Raw genomic sequence first — 19,383 nt, forward strand, 5'->3', positions numbered from 1 at the left:
TAAGAAACGAGACCTGGTATTCTGTCATTGTTCTGTCGATAAGATAGACAAATTCTTGATCAGAAAGAAGAAGACGTACCGTAGAAGAATATAAGCTGTGGTCAATTGATCGAACGATTGGTGATCGAGTGCTTTTGCTGTTCGGTAAATGTAAATGTGTGTTGTATCAACGAGGATTATTGTGCAAGTACTGAGTACTTGTCGAAACATGAAATCTGAAAGTCGATAGTAACCTACGGTTCAGGAGAGTAGTATAAGGTAACGGTCCCTTGCTTTCGTCATGTTGTCAAAATTGATGAGGAAGACAAAGTTGACGGGAGATGCTCACTGATATGGAGGTTGTTGAGAATTCTTTAGTCCGCGGATCGTCTCTACTTGAAAGGTTTCCCGGAAGTTTTCATACGAGAAACACGCAAAAAGGTGTAAGTCGTCAGGCAACTATCGGCTGTCCTGTCGGCTTCCTGAAATTTTAACATCGGTATCACCTGATTCTCGACTTGACTTGCTCATTTGTTTTTCGTTCTTATATTTGTTATTTTTAGGTTACGCTTTTTATAATGGTTTTAAGTTTTATAGTGATAATTATTTACATTGTTTACAGATTCTGCAAGGTGTTCCCGCGGGATTTGGCGAGCTGGCGAAGCCAGGACGTGAATACTCGTCATCCTCGGAGGATACCGCAACACGTAGCAAAGACAGTGGTATCCTCGCTGTGCGAGGTCAATCTTTCACAATGTCTGGCTTATGCACTGATATATTAAGGAAAAGTTATACAGCTGCTCATATACATGCAGAATGTAGCAATTTGGCTCATGACAGTGGCTGTCCACCATCTCTTACTAAATTATTGGATGAACTGTTAAATCCTAGTAAAGATATTGGTGATAGAGAAACCATAAATTGGTGTAAATGGTTAATAGCTAGTGGTAATACACCAGAAAAATTTGCTAAAATAGGTACAGCATGAATTTTATTTTCTTTAACTGAATAAATTAAAAACATGATATATATAGAAAATTATATTGAATTTAAATGTTTAAATTAAAAAAGATTAAAATATAATATATAAAATTCAATTTTATGATTAAAATACATAGAATATAGAATATTATGTATTGATATTATAAATATTTTAATTATTATGATTCTACTCTAATCATTGTTCGACATTTCTACATAACATATTTTGTTGTGAACATTATTTTAAAATCTGTGATATAATTATAATGCAATTTGCGTATTTGGCATCAACAAGATTATTCAATAAATATATGTTCATATATATTACTATAGATATGAAAATGTAAATGTACTAGATATTCTAATACTTAAAAGAGTAAAATTTATAAAATTTCTAATTTTAAAATTAAAGTAGATAATTTTTTGAATCAATATAATAGTAATTTGAGAAAAAACATGATTAAATATTGAAAATTTTAAAATTAATTGAAAATTTTTTTATATATATACATATATATATATATATATATTTAAATCAAATATATTCAAATTTTCATATATTTAAATCAAATATTTTTGAAAAATATTTCAGTGAGAATGTATGATAATGCTACAACTTGTGGATTAGTTTGGACACCTAATTTTGTTGCATATCGTTGTCGTACATGTGGTATTTCACCATGTATGTCTTTATGTACAGAATGTTTTAAAAAAGGCAATCATTATGGCCATGACTTTAATATGTTTTTAAGTCAAGCAGGAGGTGCATGTGATTGTGGTGATGCATCTGTTATGAAAGAATCAGGGTAAAATTTTAATAAATAGATAGAATAAAAGTAAAAGATTAAATTAAAAAGTTAAAATTGTTATTAATAAGAATAATATTTAATATAATTATTTTTTTAGATTTTGTGATAGGCATGGACCAAAAGCAGCTGTTGATACATCAGCTGCTCCTTCAAATTTAATGTGTGTAGCAGAAGCAATGATGCCTAGAATAATTCTTCGTCTTATACAACATTTACGTGAAAATTGGTATACTCTATATATTCTTTATTTAATTATTAAAATTATAAAAAATATATAATATATAAACATATTACAGTACGGTGGGTCGACGAAATTATGAAGCTGCAATACAAGATGCAGATGAATATTTAACAATGCTCATTGATTTTAATAAAATGGGTGCATTAATGAGGCATGTTATGACATCAGCTTTAACTAATCCACAAAAATATAGGAATCTTATGGATCCTACTGTATCAACTGGAGAACCAGAATATGATAGTTATTGTCAAGATAGTAATGAAATATATCAAAATGCAGTAAGATCATTACCCAATCCAGAACCACCTGATGAATATAAAGGCAAATCTTTTTTATTAATGCATATATATATATATATATAGTTATGAAAGAATATTTATATAAATATTTTATTATATTGTTTTAGAATGTGCATCATTACAAGAACATTTACAACATACCACTTTTTTAGAAGAATTAATGTTTTGGACAGTGGCTTATCAATTTCCACAGAAATTAGTCTGCTTGCTATTAAATATGTTACCAGATCCAGAATATAAAGAAGCACTCACTCGAGCATTTGTTTTACATTACAGTAGAGTTTCAATGATGCTTGAACGTTCAACAGATCCTGATACTTTGAGCAATAGAGTAGTTCATGTCAGTGTACAGGTAAATATTGTAATAAAAATATTGTATTTATTATAAAAGAAATATTTTATATGCTTGTACTTAATGTTTCAGCTATTCAGTAATGAAAGTTTAGCATTAAAAATGGTAGATCAATTAAAGTTGTTGCATGTTATGGTGATAGCGTTAAAGTATATGATGAGTAAAATATTGATTCAAAATACTTTACATGGTAAGTATATAATGTTTATTATTAAATTTTATTATTAATTTTAGAATATGTTTTATGGAATTTTTTATAAAATATATTTATTTTAGAATTATTATTATTATATAATAGATATTGTTAGTTATTATTATTAGTTATTATTATTATTATTCAATATATTGTTATTATTATTCAATATGTTTATTGAAATTAAATATTCTAAATCGTTTTCTTTCTAGATCCAGACAAAAATTTTCATTATGTAGTAGATTGTGAACGTCAAGTGATGAAGGAACATTGTTATTGGCCTATTGTATCAGATTTAAACAACGTTCTTTCACACAAACCTATAGCTGTCAGATTTATGAGTGATGATACACTTTTAGAAATGTGGTTTGATTTTCTATCTATGTTTCAAGGTATTATTTAATTTTTATCCAATATATAACGGAATTTATTATATATCGTAAAGTATTTTTAAAACTATTCTTATTATATTTAATTCAGGAATGAACGTGAATCAACGAGAAGTAAATCAACATGTTGAATATGAATCTAATACATACTATGCAGCATTTAGTGCAGAATTAGAAGCTAGTGCATATCCAATGTGGGCTCTAGTTTCTCATTTACGTGGTCCAGAAAGTGCAGTTCTTACTCGTAGAGTATTATCATTTTGTCTTACTGCATTGCAAGATTGGTTAGATGCTATAAATTTTACTCATCCAAATGTGGTAAGTAATTAAATGATTTAATAAAAATTTTTTTTTTACATATTTTTATTTTATTTTTTATTTAAATTAATTAATTAAAGTATAAAGAATAATATCATACTTCTTTTTTTCAATATCTTTTTTTTTAATTACAGAGTGATAGTTTACAAGTATCTTTTCATCTTCCATTGCATCGATATTTTGCTGTATTTATGTGCCAAGCTGTGCGTCAACAAGGGGCTACACTCAATGATTTGTTACCTCCTACAGACATGTTACATCTTTTAATGATGCATCCTTTACGAGTTCAGGTAAGTACTTTTTTATTTTCTAGTATATTTATATCTTTTCAGTATAGTTTCGATATATATACAATATTTTAAAACAAACTTGATGAAATTCATATTTGAAAATATTTATACAATTTTCTTATATTCATAATATTTATAATATTTTAATAGTATTTTAAATTTATAATATTTTCTTATATTCAATTATATTTATAAAGATATGATTTTATTTATAGTATTTTATTTCATTATGGTAGTGAAATTTCATTTATGATATGGACTTTTTATTTTATATTTTATTAATAATAAATATTATAAATTTTTATCAAAATAACAATACAATTACATAATTTAAATTAACAAATAACATAATATTGAAAATTATGATAAAAAGGAATTGGAGTTAGGAATATTAAAAGATAAATTTTTATTTTTATGATATGTTAAGTCAAAACATATATATATATATATATATATATATATATATAAATGTTAAATGGCACAAGAAACATTATTTAATAAAAAACTAAATATATTATTATTTAATAATATTATATAATATAATTATATAATATTATAAAAAACTGATTTTTTTAAAAAAATCATTAATATAAAATCTATCAATAATATTAATTATTAAAGTAAATATTTATTAAAAGTAAATATTGAAAGACAATATGAAAGTAGAAATAAAAAAGAAAAAAATATTAAACTATATGTTGAAAAATATGAACTATATCTTAATAGTATATGTAAATATATTCATACTGGTCTTATTTCATTTGGAGCATCAACAACTGTTTCTACATGAACAGGTAAATCAACTTGTAAATGTTTACTAAAATCATATGTAATCAATCTTAATGCTACATATCCACCCGATCCTAATCTGCCTTTGTGAAAAATACCAGCACCTGCGATTGGAATTGGTGGATTTGATTCTACCGATTGAACATCAAGAAATGGTATTGTATTTTGTGCAGCATCAGTTTTACGATCACTTGGTGCAAAATTCAGATATTGTTCCGTTTTTGAGTCTGGTAATGCGAGAAGAGGTAATCGAGTTGGTATATTAGGATTCTCAAACTTTAATTCAGTTCTGTAAACAAATATGATATTAGATAAAACATTTATAAGTATAAAAGAATATATATGATATATACACAAGTAAATATTACCTATCAGTTCGATCATGACTGATCCAAAAACTATTGTTTAATGGTTCTATTAATTTTCCAGTCGTAAAATTAAAAGGTGTCATTCTTACTTCTAAATTCAGTCTCGAACCAATCATTCGAAACTTAAAACCTGCAAAATAATTAGTAAAAATATGAAGTTACAAGAACAATATATTTTTAATTGAAATGTACCTGTCAAAAGATAATTTTTGTCAAGGACTAAATCGTCTAGATCCAACCCTCGTTTTTCCCACGATAAAGTGTGATAATCAACACCGTTTTTGACATTATTATCTAATACATTGAATTCTTCAATTGATTTCCAATGTACACTGGCTTTATCAATATTCCCACGTGGCATCAGTTCACCTTGCTGTATTTGTATATGTATTATTTGATTGACTTTTTTAAATCGAACACCTGTTACTACTCTGTAACAAATATTATTATTATTATTATTCAATTTTCTTGAATCTTAGAAATTTTCTTAATATAAATTACTAACTTATTGTTCGCTACATCAGATACGACTTTTTTTAGACTGAAGTATCGATCAGAGTTTATATTATTGTCATCACAATAGCAAAAACAGTAGCTACAATGCCAAAATAGCCAACGCCACCAGCTATCGACTTTGGTTGTACCTTTATTGCAAGTATTTTTTTCTCCGAATATTTGACCATTTTCGTATTCTATGTATTCATATCTTCGATCATTATGTTCAGACTAAAATAATTCATGAACTTATTTATTTTTGTCACATTGTTGTAAAGACAAAAAAATTTTCTATTTACCGAAGGGCAAATCCACATATCAGAATCAATATATTCGCATTTCAATATTCTACCATTACATTTACGTTGTTGAGAGCAAAACTGATTTTTATAACATCCATAAACTTTTGAATATTCATAATAAGCGCAATTTTCTCTACAGGACGAGTCTTTATTCAAATCCACTTCATTCACAATATATCCTTGGAATAATTGTGTTAATTTGGTATATGTTTCATCTGTGACAATTATTTTAGCATATATATATATATATCATATTTTTTGTATAATACACAAAAATAAAAATATACCTAATTTATGTATTCTCGCATCACATTTCCAAATTTGTCGCGGAGCAAATGCCATAGCCGTTTTTACAGCCCGCAAAGTTTCTGTCGTTCTTGTCTCATATTGTTGCTTTACTATTTCCATTTCATCAGTGAAATTTGTTCCTGAATCAAATTTATTGTGATTAAAAAATGAATTTTTAAAAAATTATTTAAAATCTAAGTAATAAAAAATAAGTTTTTTGTTCAATATTAAAAAAAGTCAAAACATAAATGAAAAGAATTGGATACATTATTATAAACCATGTACTGATGAAAAAATTAAGCTATGCAATTTACAAATGATAATTAATGTATTATACCTGGATTATAAAGCCGTAATATCTTATAAGAGAACTGAATCATACTGTAACCCTTAATTTCCGCCAATGTTATCGTGGTATATAAATTATATAATAATTGTTGAAGCGATTGATTTTCATTGCAAATTTGTGAAGATGCTTCCTACAAAATGGAAAAGTAAACGCAAAAAAAGAAAAGATTAAATCTATTGATCTTCAAAAATAATTAGTTCTTAAATTTCTGTTTGCTAATTATCAAAGAAGAACGTTCGCTACATCGATGATCATCGTATTGGAAACAATTCGTTTATATTATTATACCTGATAAACCGAAACGAATAATTTTTCGTGCACTATCAGGTCACTGATTCGAGAAAGAGCGTTCACGATCGACGCGTTCGGATCATGCAGAATCGTATCCAAGAACTCAGCCAGTTTTGGTATATCAAGGTCAACTTTTCCGTTAATGATCTCCTGTTGCATCATCCGAAAAACTCGGTACAAACCGTTAATCCCTTGTAATTCGTTTTCTGTTCTAGCCCATAACCAAATAGAATTCAATGCATTCAAATACTCATAACTATTGCTCGAAATGTTTCGCTCTAATTCATCACCAAATTTCTTGAACTTTTTTATGAGCCATAGATACTTTGCTTCTTTGTTATTTTCAAATTGATATAGTCTAGAATGGAATAGATCTCTCTCCACTGTTTTCTCCAATTGTAATAGTTTATTTCGCATTTCGTCGATCATCGTAGTGTCATAATGTATACTAATAGTTGCTCCCCATATTATGAAGAGAAACAGAAGACATATAGGAATATTTAATTTCTTCATATTTGTAGTTGTTTTATTTGATCCTTAATAGAAAAATAAGTTCTTATTTTAATCTTTAATTATATATACATGGACAAAATCCAGTATCTAATATCTATATGGAGATGTGTACAATTGCTAAATGAGATGATTTCAATTTATAATTGTGATGATAAATTTAAATCAGAAATATTTTTGACGTAAATAATTTTGTTTCCATTCTTCTTTCTTACTGATTTAGTCAAATATTATATGACGCATTCCTTACCGTGTAGATCATTGACGATCCACGTTAACCGGGCAAACAAAGATATCTTTTGAGTCACTGTTTAAAGAAACTATATATGAAAGAAAATTAAACTGAAGAAAATTAAAAACTATTGTTAAACTGTCTATAATTATTGATAATAGATTTATAAGTATCTTATTTTTTTTTTTAGTGAAAATTTTTTATTTTTCTTTTTTTTACTAAAAACTCTAATTCAATATGATGAATCATTTTTAACAATTAAACAGTTTACGAATCATATTGAATATATTTATAAAAATAAAATAAAACTTAATAAAATTCATAACTTTTTGTGTTTAGACTTTTTTTCTAAAACTTTTAATTTTCTCATAATTTGAAACAAATCAATTAAAAAATTTAAAATGAAAGATTATTATATATTACACATAATATTATTCGAAAAGAATGCCAAAGTTGCATTCATTAGTATAGTGCATTTCTGAAACCTTGAAGAATAAGTTATCATATATTTGTAACAACATTTCATAACTCTCTATTTGTGCATAATGATCGTTCCATTGATATACAGAGCATGTTTGATAGTAAAGGTCGTATATACTGATTACGTTAAAAATTAGATACCTCAGTAGTTGAAGTAAAATGATATCATGTGTTATGTTCGTGAAAAGATTACTAACATGTAATTTTGTGATTGTTACATTCAATATGTATCTCAGAGATTCGTTCTTAATTAATAATACTTTTTTTCTTTCAACGGATTACGTTTAATTCACTTGAATGTGAGTCACATCCGTATGTAATTATTAGCCCTTCCGGTAATTTAAACGATTTCGACAACAATCGATATCCGATATTAATAATTAAATATCTGCTTTTTTCATTTCAAAATAATAAGTTTCTCACATCGTTACAATTTTTCATTTTTAAGAAATAATTTTTTTTTATTTTAAACAAAGCAGTAAATCTGTTTATTTAAATTTATAACAGTTAATAAGTTATCACATATTATAAATAAAATAAAATTATTATGAAACAAAAAAAGATTAGCTTTACCTTACAAACAGTTTTTCCTAAGGTTTCGTTGCTATATTTTTTTACAAACATAGTGCATACATTATAAGTTTATAAAGTGAAATATATAAATTTTAAAGTGAAAAGTAACCAGTTTTTAATAATTGTTGATTTAATGTTAAAAAATAATCATCGAATTAATTTTGTAATATCTTTCATTTATTCAAATAAAGTTTAACTTTTCCATTTTTAACCGTTCAATAATATTGCATCAGCAATTATTATTTTAAAACAAACAAATCTATTTAAAAAAGAAGTATAAATTATTTATATAAAAGTTTTCATTATTTTACTTAATAAGTTTTCATTTAAAAATTTATAAATGTATAGATTTTAAATATTAGGATGACAGCTCTGTTTTTATAAAGTCAATTTGTAATATGAATATTTTTCAAATGAATTATTTATATAATTGAATTATTTATAATATAAAATTCTATATATTTAATATTTTACGATGATGGAACGACGTAAGAAACTTTAATAACTTACTATTATTTGATGACACAATATCTAAGAGCGAAATCTCTGAATGTTTTTTTCATAAAACATGTAATATGTTTCATTAACAAATTATTTATCGATATATCGATATTTCATAAACAATTTTCAATTCAATTTTAATTGTTTTTCAACAGCGTCGAATAGAAAGTAGTAAAATTATATAGGTCGTGAAAGGTTAGTATGATTAATTGAAATGTTTCGATCGTAATAAGCGAAAATTGAAACCTGCTAAACTGTGACTACAAATCTGCTTGCATTATATTTTAAAATTATTAAAATATTTTGATTATTAAATCTAAACTTTTCGAAGTTCACTGTATACACTGTTTCATAAATATTTATTCAGTTTTTTATATCTTTCAGATATAAAAAATGATTGAATTGTGTTTTTAAGGAAAAAAATATAAAGAAAAATAAGATCAGAACGAACACCATTCCTCGTTGCGCACACTCTACTGAGAATTTCGTGTTATTGTTCCGTCATTTGACTCTGTTTCTCCCCTCTCGGGTTGAGATCGTTTGAGGTTTAATGGTGTTATGTATTTCTGCGCATGCTCATCTTCATTCTCCGGTTCTCTTCGTTGTTAAACCTTTCGCACAAACTGCCATTATTGTTCTTAGTTTTCTTATCCAAGAAATATGTACTTCGTTTTTTTCTTAAAAATTAATCGATTTATGACGAAAAAAGAAAAGGCATTTTATTTTATTGAATATATTTTGAATAAAATTTATTCACTAAATATTAAATATTTTATTGTAGCGATCTCGTTATGATTCTTTGATAATTATCTTTTATAAAAATAAAATAGAACTTATATAAGAGATTCAACTATATAATCAGATAATCAAACAAAAATTTTTTCTTAATTATTACCTTTGTTAAAAATATTTCTTAAGCAATTTTTTTGAAAGAAATTCTTTTTAAATAAAAAAATATAAGGTAAACATATGTTATAAATATTTAAATGTTTTTAAATTTGTCTATTATATTTATTATACTATTATAATTATAAATTATAAATATTTTTTATAATATAATATTTTTATAATTATAAATAATTAATTTAAATCTAACTAATGACATTAAGCATATTTTATATTATTGTTATCTTAATAAAATATAAAAAAAATCAATATTTTAATTATATATAGGAAAATAATTGCAAATTTATTATTTCAACGTTGTATCTATATATATTCCTACTGAGTTTGTAACTTGAATAGGTACAGATTGTCGAATGTTACTTGATCACTGTGATATATCATGCACCTAATACCTCTTCATACTTAATAGTCATGATAGATTAAACTTTTAATAATACATAATATTCAATTCCGAAAATATTATAAATAACAATTTTTTTTAATTTCATATAATTTAAAAAAAAATTCGAAATTAAGAAAAATCGCTAAAATTTTTAATTTTAAAACAAAATATTTTTTATATAATTTCAGAAAATATATTAAAAATTATAAAATTACTTACTTGCATTTGATTTGTCAATAATATAAGAATGCTTCTGCCGAGAATTTCGTCAGGAGAAGGAACAAGCAATCGATGAATATTTTTTAAAAGATCAGGAAGAGCACCTGCTCTTGAGGAAACACATGTTTTTGCAAAATCTTCTAATGTATATCTCTCATATTTGTGAGATGCTTTAGAATATAAATGGAAATCATAATATAAATCATTAATTCGTCCAACATTTTCATCAAGGATACGTAATTTTTCATTTAATATTTCTTGTAACGGTATTTCACTTAAAACTTTAGCTAGAATTGTGTCCAATCGTATATCTATTTGTTGTTCAAAACTATCAATTTTTTGTGATATTCTTGACATACGATTCTTTAATTCTTTTTCCATTCTCTGAATAAATGGTAAAGTCGCATCATATTCAGGACCTTTTGGACGTATTATTTCCCATGATTCAAAAATATCTATTACTATTTCATGACCGAATTTTATCATATCTTTTATACCATTATAATCAAATTCAAAACTATTTTTAATTTGTTGTAAACTAAATATTAAACAAATAAAAATAATTTTTGGTTTAATTAAGATCATTTTTATTTATTTTAATAATTAATTTAAATTAAAATTAAATGAATAAGATTGCACATGTAACACATTCAATCTTGTTTTTCTTTCTTCTTCTATCGTTCATTTATTGAATCAATTTTAAATTCTAAATCTCACAATAATGATTATAAAAATAAAAAATCAAAATTTTCAGAAATATTTGAAGAATTAATCACTCAAGGAAGAAACTTTCCCGAAACTATAAATGCTCTTCTCTTGTTATCGATCGTAGAATACTGACAACACAGCGTTTGGATGCTTCCCAGTGACGGGATTGGTGGATTAAGTGGGGGAATATCATGAGTTTACAGTAGACTCTATAAATCGTTTATTCTATGGGAAATAAATAAAATTAAATTTGTAATGTCTATGATATGTTATGTTCTAATATTAGCATTTATAATAAAAATATTTTTTAATGATAAATAAATTGTTTAAATTTTTATAAATTCATTATAAATAGTAAATAATAAATAAATAATAATAATTAAATTCTAAAATTTATTTTGATTTTTATTATTTGATATATATCTATTTTTATGTATAACATCTAGGAATTATAAAAATATTTTGAATTATTACACAAAAACAAAATTGATTCAATATCTTTAAATTTTTCATATATATATATATATATTATACATACAAATATTAAGAAATATTTTCAAATATGAAATAAAATGAATTTTAATAGTTTTTCTTTTTTGGTTTTCCTATTTTTTAATATTTTTTTTATAATAAATAAAATATTCCTATTTTTAGGTTGCTTTTTATGAAATTTTAAATGGATTATGGGTGCGAAATGGTCTTCAAATAAAAGGTCAAATTATGACATACATACAATGCAACTTTTGTAATTCAATGGTAGATGCAGATCTTTATTTACTTCAAGTCTGTGCAACAAAGCTACAACCAGATATTTTTCTAAAAACAATTGTTAAAAAGTAATGATTATGTTATTATATTATATATCACATATTATATTTAATCTTATTTATATCTTTCAAATTAAAATCATAATTGATAATGATCTTATTTAATTAGATTCCTTGTGAAACAAGAGTTGAGCCTTTGTTTATACAGAACATCTCAAAATGAATATATGGATGGAAAACATGATATGCCTATGTTAGAAAGTTTTTTAACATTTTTAGCAATATTACTTAATGTTCGAACAAATTTAGGTAAGATTTTCATGTTATTTTTTTTTAATTTTATTTATTTAATATTATATTATATTTATATAATATTTATTAAATTAATATATATAACAAATTTTCATTTCAGGTTTATCTGATCCTGAAATGTCTCGTTTAGAAATGGTTACTTTATTATCTATGGGAGATAAAACTCATAGTCAATTAATGGAATTAATGCCAGAACGTTCTGGTAGTACCCAAAATAGAGATTTTGAATCTGTATTGGCTGATGTATGTTTTATTTAAAAAAAAAAAAATAAATGTGTAATTATATAATTATGTAATATAAAATATAATTTACAGGTTGCAGTGTATAGGGCACCTAATCTTGAAGCTAGTGGAAATATGCAACAAGGAATGTATGGACCAAAACCTCGTTTAGTCTGGGAAGAATTATTTGACCCTTTGCATGTTTTGCTAAGAGCAGCTCAAAGAGGAGATTTTCAAATGGCAATGGATCGTTTTACTGAATAGTTAATAAACTTTATTAAAATATTTAACAAATTATATTTTTATTTTAACTTTTATTCTTTTATTATAATACTTTATAAATATTTTAGTGTGAAACAATCAGGAAAATTAAAAAATAGTGCAATTCCATGGCCACCATTTAGGCATCCTGCTCCTGTTTCACCTGCATATGATGATCCACGAATCGTACTTCGATCTAGAGTTTTTCATGCTATGATTTTAATAATTTTATATAAATCTGTATATGGACATAACATATCAGAGCATGTTATGGCATTGACTATTTATTTATTAGAAATGGCAGTAATTACTGCAGAAATTCCTGATAAATCTGTAAGTAATTAATTAAAAAAATATTGTAGAATTGTAAAATAATTATATTTTTTTTATATCAGATGAATCCTTTGTGTCATTATACTAGTGATGAATCATCTCGTATAATGAAAGACATGGATTTAGATAGTTGGTATAAAACTGATGATTTGTCTGAAAATTTGAGAACAGTAATACCTAAAGTAATCTTAGTTCAAGAATCAGAATCAAGTAGCTCAGATAGTAAGTAAAATTATCATTAAATTATTATTTTCTGCTATATTATATGATTATTTGATTGTTCTAATAAATCTTTTAGGTGACTTTGAATGGGAAATTCAAGGTGAAATGACTGAGGTTGGAACTTCACTCATGATAAATGATGCAACAGATGAAGGTTCTTTAGAAGTTTTAGCTCTTCCACCTTTAGATACTATTAGTAATGATACTGGATTACAAGTTGCTATGAATGCTTCTTTACCTGTTTTACCTCAAGTAAATGGTAAATTTTTATTTATATTTTCTTTTTTCATTTATATTAAATAGTTAAATTATAAAAAATAAATATTTACATTTAATTTATAAGTTTAATTTATGTATGTGTCAAAAATAATCCTTATAGGTCCTTATATATAAAATTTTTAATACACCTTATTTTAATTAATAGCTGTAATATACATTATATATATATATATGTATTATATGTATATAAGTGTATATTCAAAAATTATGAGATGGATGTTTCGGTGTTGATTAAATATATTATATGATATTACAATGATATTTTATTTTTTTTTTAATTGTTTTATAGACCAATTTCAAATAACTTTTGTACCTGAAGATGGAATTGTTACAATATCAGAAGCTAATAGTGAAGATGATTTAATAACTCTACCAAGAGCTTTACCATCATCCACCGAAGAATCCATGGCCCTTGCCCTTGAATCACCTCCTCTACCAAACAGTATGTTATTTCTATCATTTCACCTTAATCATAGCAATATCCTTCTTATATGTTATACAGTTATTTACTAAATATGTATCATACTTTTTTTCCATAATTAAGAACTAATGTATTAACAATATTCTAAAATAATACTAAAATTATCAATTTTATCAATAAAAAGAATATACTTGATACTTGAAAATAACATATTTTTAAAGGAAAAATAATCATTTTTTTTTATACTTTATTCTTTATATGTAGACTTTGTTAGTCAACCAGCATTACCACCAGCACCTCAACGACCTGCTGTTATGGCTGGTAATGAAATAGTTGCTGCAACAACAATGTACTCGAGACTGAGTAATTCTAATGTAACAACGACAGAAATTGTTCCATCTACATCAAGTTCACATAAACATTTTAAAAGAAGAGAAACTCAGGTAATAATTTATGTATTGATCAATATTATATGTATATATTTTAATAAATAAATTATATTATAAATATTATTAATTTATTATTTTATATTCTTTTTTGTTTAGGGTGGATCATTACAATCACAAACTATAAAAGTAGATGAGAGTATAATCACGTTATTATTAAAATTGCACTCACAATTATCAGGTATTCCAGATAGTTATAATCCTGAACAGAGTGCAATGTCGGATAATGAAGCTAGTAGTAGTTCAACTATAGAACCTATAGAATCGCGAATTGGTGATGGCCCATTCTTTATTGCGAATCTATTGAACAAGATAACAAACTTGGATCCTATGTGCAAAGAAGCTATAAATGAAGCTAGGAACAAATTATGGCCAAGTATGCAAGAAAGTGAAGATAAACAACGAGAGAAAGAAGATCGCGAAAGAGAAGAAAGACGAAGACGAGCAAAAGAAAGACAGCAAAAATTAATGGCTGAATTTGCTAATAAACGAAAGCAATTTATGGAAAAAGCAATGGAAACAGGTAAAATATAAATACATAGAATTTATAAGATTAAAAAAAATAATATTTAAGAAAAAAAAGTTTAATTTACACAAGAAAAAAAAAAGTAAAATTTATGAATCTTTTTTTTAGATGGAGCAGGAGTATCTGGTATGGATTGGGATCAAAAAGATAATGCAACAAAATTAACTAGCAAAAAGGAATATGATTGTGTTATTTGCAGTCAAAGTAGTCCTAGTACTGAAGATAATCCTATGGGTCTTGTTGTATTAGTTCAAGTAATTTTCATTTTATGAACTTTTATTCATATAAATTATTTTTGTTAAAATATTTGCATAATATATTTATATAAACTATATATTTAGGGAACAAGTGTCATTGGCCATGAACGTCAACAACCAGATAGACTAATTTTACCTACATCTGATGAAGATCCGCCTATACCAAAGTGTGATACACGCGGTGCCTATTTTGATCGTAGAATGGATGCAATGGATCGACATTTTGATACTGTAAATATTTGAATTTCAATTTATTCATTGATCATACTAAAACAATATATACATATTTTTATTTATAGGTCTCGTTGCTGTTATCTATTAATTTAGGTTGGGAAGGTGGAGTATATGTTCAAACGTGTGGTCACCATTTACATTTAGATTGTTTGTTGCCATATATAAAGTCTCTTGGTCATCAACAAAGACAGCTTTCTCTTGCTGTAGATAGTGGCGAATATTTATGTCCACTTTGTCGACAGTTAGCAAATTGTTTTCTTCCACTTTCTCCGCAATTAGGAAAACGTGGAACAATTGTACGATCTCCCTATGTTCCTTTTCCTACAATACTTCCGGAGATAAATAATCTTTTAAAAGAAGTACAACGAAATTCATCAACGGTAAGTCTCCCAAACTTCATCTAATTTACAATAATATATTCTAAATGTTCTTTGCAATTAACGATTCATATTTACAGAAACGAACATTTTTATCTGAAGCAATGCGTAAAGCAGTACAAGATATGACAAGGTGCACAAATTCTAAATGTCAACAACAACATAGTTACAAAAGTTTGTTTGCTTTTATAACTTCTATAGCACGAACTAATTTTGAAATTGAACTCGTTCAACGTGGCGGATCGTTGTGTATTCTTCCACCTACTACAATACCTTTAAGACCAAAACGTGATTGTATTGGTAAATTTTTTTTATTTATAATTGATAATAAATAAATAATATATTAATAATTAATAATAATTAAAATAATAAATTTTGCATTAATAATATTTTTTTTAAGTTGCACTTCTTGATGTTCTTGCAAAAAATGCACGTCTATGTATGTTTTGGCCAGTACAACATACATGGCAACAATTATCTGGGCTGCCTGCAGAATCAGCAACTCCACTTGCTCTAACACTACACGAAGAAGAAGTTCCTTTACTTCTTAGAGATCCAACTGCTCTTCTTATACAATTTATATTATTACTTCCTTTGCATTTGGATCAAAGTAATTATATAAATTTATTTTCAAATTAATTTTAACAATTTTATAAAATTTAAAGCATCAAATCATTATTTATTTTCAGCATATTTCTCTAGCGTAGTAAAAGTAATTTATAACTTATTGTACTATCAAGTTATAGTACAAATAAGCGGTGGTCTCACACAAGCAGAAAGAAATACATTTTTAAGGAGGGAATGTAATGATCGCGGTTCTATATCTTCAGAAACAATACTCTGCAAAATCATTGAATATTTCAATAACAGTTCACTCTACCATTCAGATACTGTTTTATATGATCCATCCACTTCGTCATGTACACCATATGCACGAGATAAAATGCACAGTATCGAACAACAGGTAAATTTGAATAGATAATTATGTAATTCATAATCTTTATCTTATTTTTAAGATTTTATTTAAATATATTTAATTATATCATATTATATCATATTATTTCAGATTCAATTTATGTGTTTACCATTTTTACGAATAGCTGCATTGCTTCGTTATCATTTGTATGAGGAACCATTACCTTTAATTAAAACACCACAAGTTGAATTTGCAAGATTAGTATATTACTTAGAATTAGTTACAGAAAGTATGGATTGGAATATGTTTAATTCTGCTGTAGCTTTGAATTGGCAAGATAATGACACTAGTGCATCAGTACCTCGTATGTGGTGTGATCAATTTCTTGCATTTTTAAATCGAAGCGATGCAGGCAGGTATTTAATTATGGAGCAGCATATATCATGGCAGGTGCCCAAGTTACTTAGTCTTCCAAGGGAATATGAAAAAATTTTTACGGTATGAATATTTTTATATAGTCAATTAAAAAATATGTTTTACATTTATATTAAAATTTTATAAATAAAATTTTTTTTAGTATTATCATGGACGACAATGTCGTCAAGGTCATTCAATACCACAGGAGATTAGTATTTGTTTATTATGTGGTGCCATTGTTTGTTTAAAACAAAATCGCAAACAATGGAATGTATGCGAAGTTGTTCAAGTAAATACACTTTATATATATAATTTTTTTTGATAATTAATAATTTAAAATTATATAAATAAAATTTTTTTTTATATTATATATAGCATTCAATTGACTGTGGAGGTGGAACTGGTATATATCTGGTAGTAACATCAACTTATATTGTTGTAATTCGAGGTCAACGTGTTTGTTTATGGGGATCTTTATATCTCGATGATTTCGAGGAAGAAGATAGAGATTTGAAGTAAGTATTTCATTTCCTAATAATAATAATATTATTATTATATATATAATAATAATGGTATATATATGTAATAATATTATATGTATGTATTATATGTAATAATATTAGATATATATTTAAAAATCCAATTTATCTTTAGTTATATTTCAATTTAAATTTTTATTATTTTATTTTATAATTAGAAAGATATTAACATTTATTCATATTTTATAGACGTGGAAAACCTCTTTACCTAAATCAAGATAGGTATCAATTATTAGAACAGCAATGGTTAGCACATAGGTTTGATCATACAAAAAAAACATGGGTATGGCATCGTGACATACTGTAACATATTACAGCGTTAAAAAGTGGTTACATTAAAACAAGTCGAAGACTTTTAACAGGTTTATTCCCATACAATGCCTCGCCAAGAAATAACATCGCTTTAAGAATTAACAGATTGCTCTAATATTTTATGAATAATTATATTTATTATGATGCAATGAGTAAGTAGACATAATATTGAATGAAAGTATTACAAGAAAAAAATGAGGTGAGAGCTGAATTAATATTGTTTATAGTCATAATACATAAAAGATTATATCCGAAAAAATGTATGTTTTGAATTACACATTGTACATTCTATTTAAGTATATACATATAAATTATGTCCTAATAAAAGAAGTACTTATTTAGTATGTAGCATTTGTACTTAAGAAATGAGAACTATTCAAAATTCTTGAAAATTTTTTAATCGAAATTTCGATTATATTAGAAATCGGATAAATTATATCGTTCAATATAAATAATATCATGATAATGTTATGATTTTTTAGAGGTGGATTGAATTTATTGTGTGCTTCTTTTTAAAATAGGAAAAAATAGAAAAAAAGTCATTATATTCTAATCATAAATAATCATAAATTTATTATTATAATTAATTTTTTGATTACTAAAAATTTTATTTTAAAAATTCTTTGAAATATTATCTAAATATTCTATTTAAAAATAGAATATTTTATATTATTATAAATTGAAAAATACAGAGGATTATATTAGATCTGTAAACATGACAAAATCAAAGACTGATGTCTTTATAAGAACTCTGTTTCTAAATAAGTTTAATAATGAACTCGATTTTAAATCTCTGTATAATTTGTTGCATTCATAATATGTTTTACTCTGATTCTGAATTTATATGAGCAAAATAGAAATATCGATTGTGTATAAATTTTTAATTAGAAGGTGAAGGGAAAAATTTCATGTTAAATTGGCAGAAATGTTAAGAGAATAATTTTGTAGAATGATATATTAAATATATCGAAAATGCAAATTATCGGAATATCAAATTAACATATAATCGGTAAAAAAAAGTTTCCATGAACTTATAAGGAAATTTATCTAAACTAAAATTAGTTTTAATGAAAGTTTCTATATAAAGTATAATGAGTTGTAAATTGAGCAATTTTTTTTACTAACAAAAAATCTTTTTGGGAAAGTGAAAATAATTTTCAAAGTTTCAAGATTCTTTTAATTTTTATATATAATTTTATTTGAAAAATTTTTTACAATAGTACAATGATACACTAAAAATTAAATATTTTTTATTTAAAAAGTTTTGCTCTATCTTGTTATTACAGAATTATCAAAAA

The 19,383-nt window shown here is 25.1% G+C and overlaps 2 protein-coding genes and 1 long non-coding RNA gene across 10 annotated transcripts; 2 read left to right on the forward strand and 1 right to left on the reverse strand.

Moving 5' to 3' along the window:
* The first annotated feature begins 83 nt into the window (after positions 1-83).
* On the forward strand, positions 84-18,338 carry Ubr3 (Ubr3 ubiquitin ligase). 3 transcript variants are annotated; one of them, XM_012494992.3, is made up of 30 exons: positions 84-258; positions 602-956; positions 1,553-1,766; positions 1,867-1,995; positions 2,066-2,331; positions 2,417-2,661; positions 2,734-2,851; positions 3,067-3,246; positions 3,335-3,561; positions 3,696-3,851; positions 11,899-12,080; positions 12,181-12,320; positions 12,424-12,566; positions 12,639-12,808; positions 12,896-13,139; positions 13,202-13,361; positions 13,438-13,620; positions 13,930-14,082; positions 14,326-14,504; positions 14,607-15,030; positions 15,142-15,287; positions 15,375-15,521; positions 15,590-15,904; positions 15,982-16,201; positions 16,302-16,511; positions 16,591-16,865; positions 16,968-17,315; positions 17,395-17,523; positions 17,610-17,749; positions 17,963-18,338. In XM_012494992.3, exons 2-30 carry the CDS (start codon positions 734-736, stop codon positions 18,078-18,080), a joined length of 5,784 nt encoding a protein of 1,927 aa, XP_012350446.1. In that variant the 5' UTR covers positions 84-258; positions 602-733; the 3' UTR covers positions 18,081-18,338. The 3 variants fall into 3 exon arrangements, with proteins under 3 accessions (XP_012350446.1, XP_086765973.1, XP_012350447.1); XM_012494993.3 differs by lacking the exon at positions 84-258 and adding an exon at positions 274-478; XM_086909847.1 differs by lacking the exon at positions 13,930-14,082.
* Positions 4,107-11,555, reverse strand: orion (chemokine-like protein orion). Of its 6 annotated transcripts, none has more exons than XM_086909854.1 (10): positions 9,276-9,552; positions 7,494-7,563; positions 6,731-7,269; positions 6,431-6,572; positions 6,093-6,233; positions 5,803-6,020; positions 5,514-5,734; positions 5,201-5,439; positions 5,009-5,138; positions 4,107-4,929 (listed from the first exon to the last, which is right to left on the reverse strand). In XM_086909854.1, exons 3-10 carry the CDS (start codon positions 7,244-7,246, stop codon positions 4,593-4,595), a joined length of 1,944 nt encoding a protein of 647 aa, XP_086765980.1. In that variant the 5' UTR covers positions 7,247-7,269; positions 7,494-7,563; positions 9,276-9,552; the 3' UTR covers positions 4,107-4,592. The 6 variants fall into 6 exon arrangements, with proteins under 6 accessions (XP_086765980.1, XP_086765981.1, XP_086765979.1 ...); XM_086909855.1 differs by having other exon boundaries at positions 7,494-7,550; positions 9,276-9,507; XM_086909853.1 differs by having other exon boundaries at positions 7,494-7,585; positions 9,276-9,507.
* LOC147657413 (uncharacterized) lies at positions 9,621-11,566 on the forward strand. Its single transcript, XR_015292518.1, has 2 exons — positions 9,621-9,990; positions 10,506-11,566. It is a non-coding gene; the product is annotated as an uncharacterized LOC147657413 (long non-coding RNA).
* Positions 18,339-19,383: the final 1,045 nt, after the last annotated feature.

The sequence above is a fragment of the Apis florea genome, unplaced genomic scaffold (genome assembly GCF_048593485.1).
Source record: "Apis florea isolate Af1SG1 unplaced genomic scaffold, ASM4859348v1 contig_3158_pilon, whole genome shotgun sequence".
Lineage (NCBI taxonomy): Eukaryota > Metazoa > Arthropoda > Insecta > Hymenoptera > Apidae > Apis > Apis florea.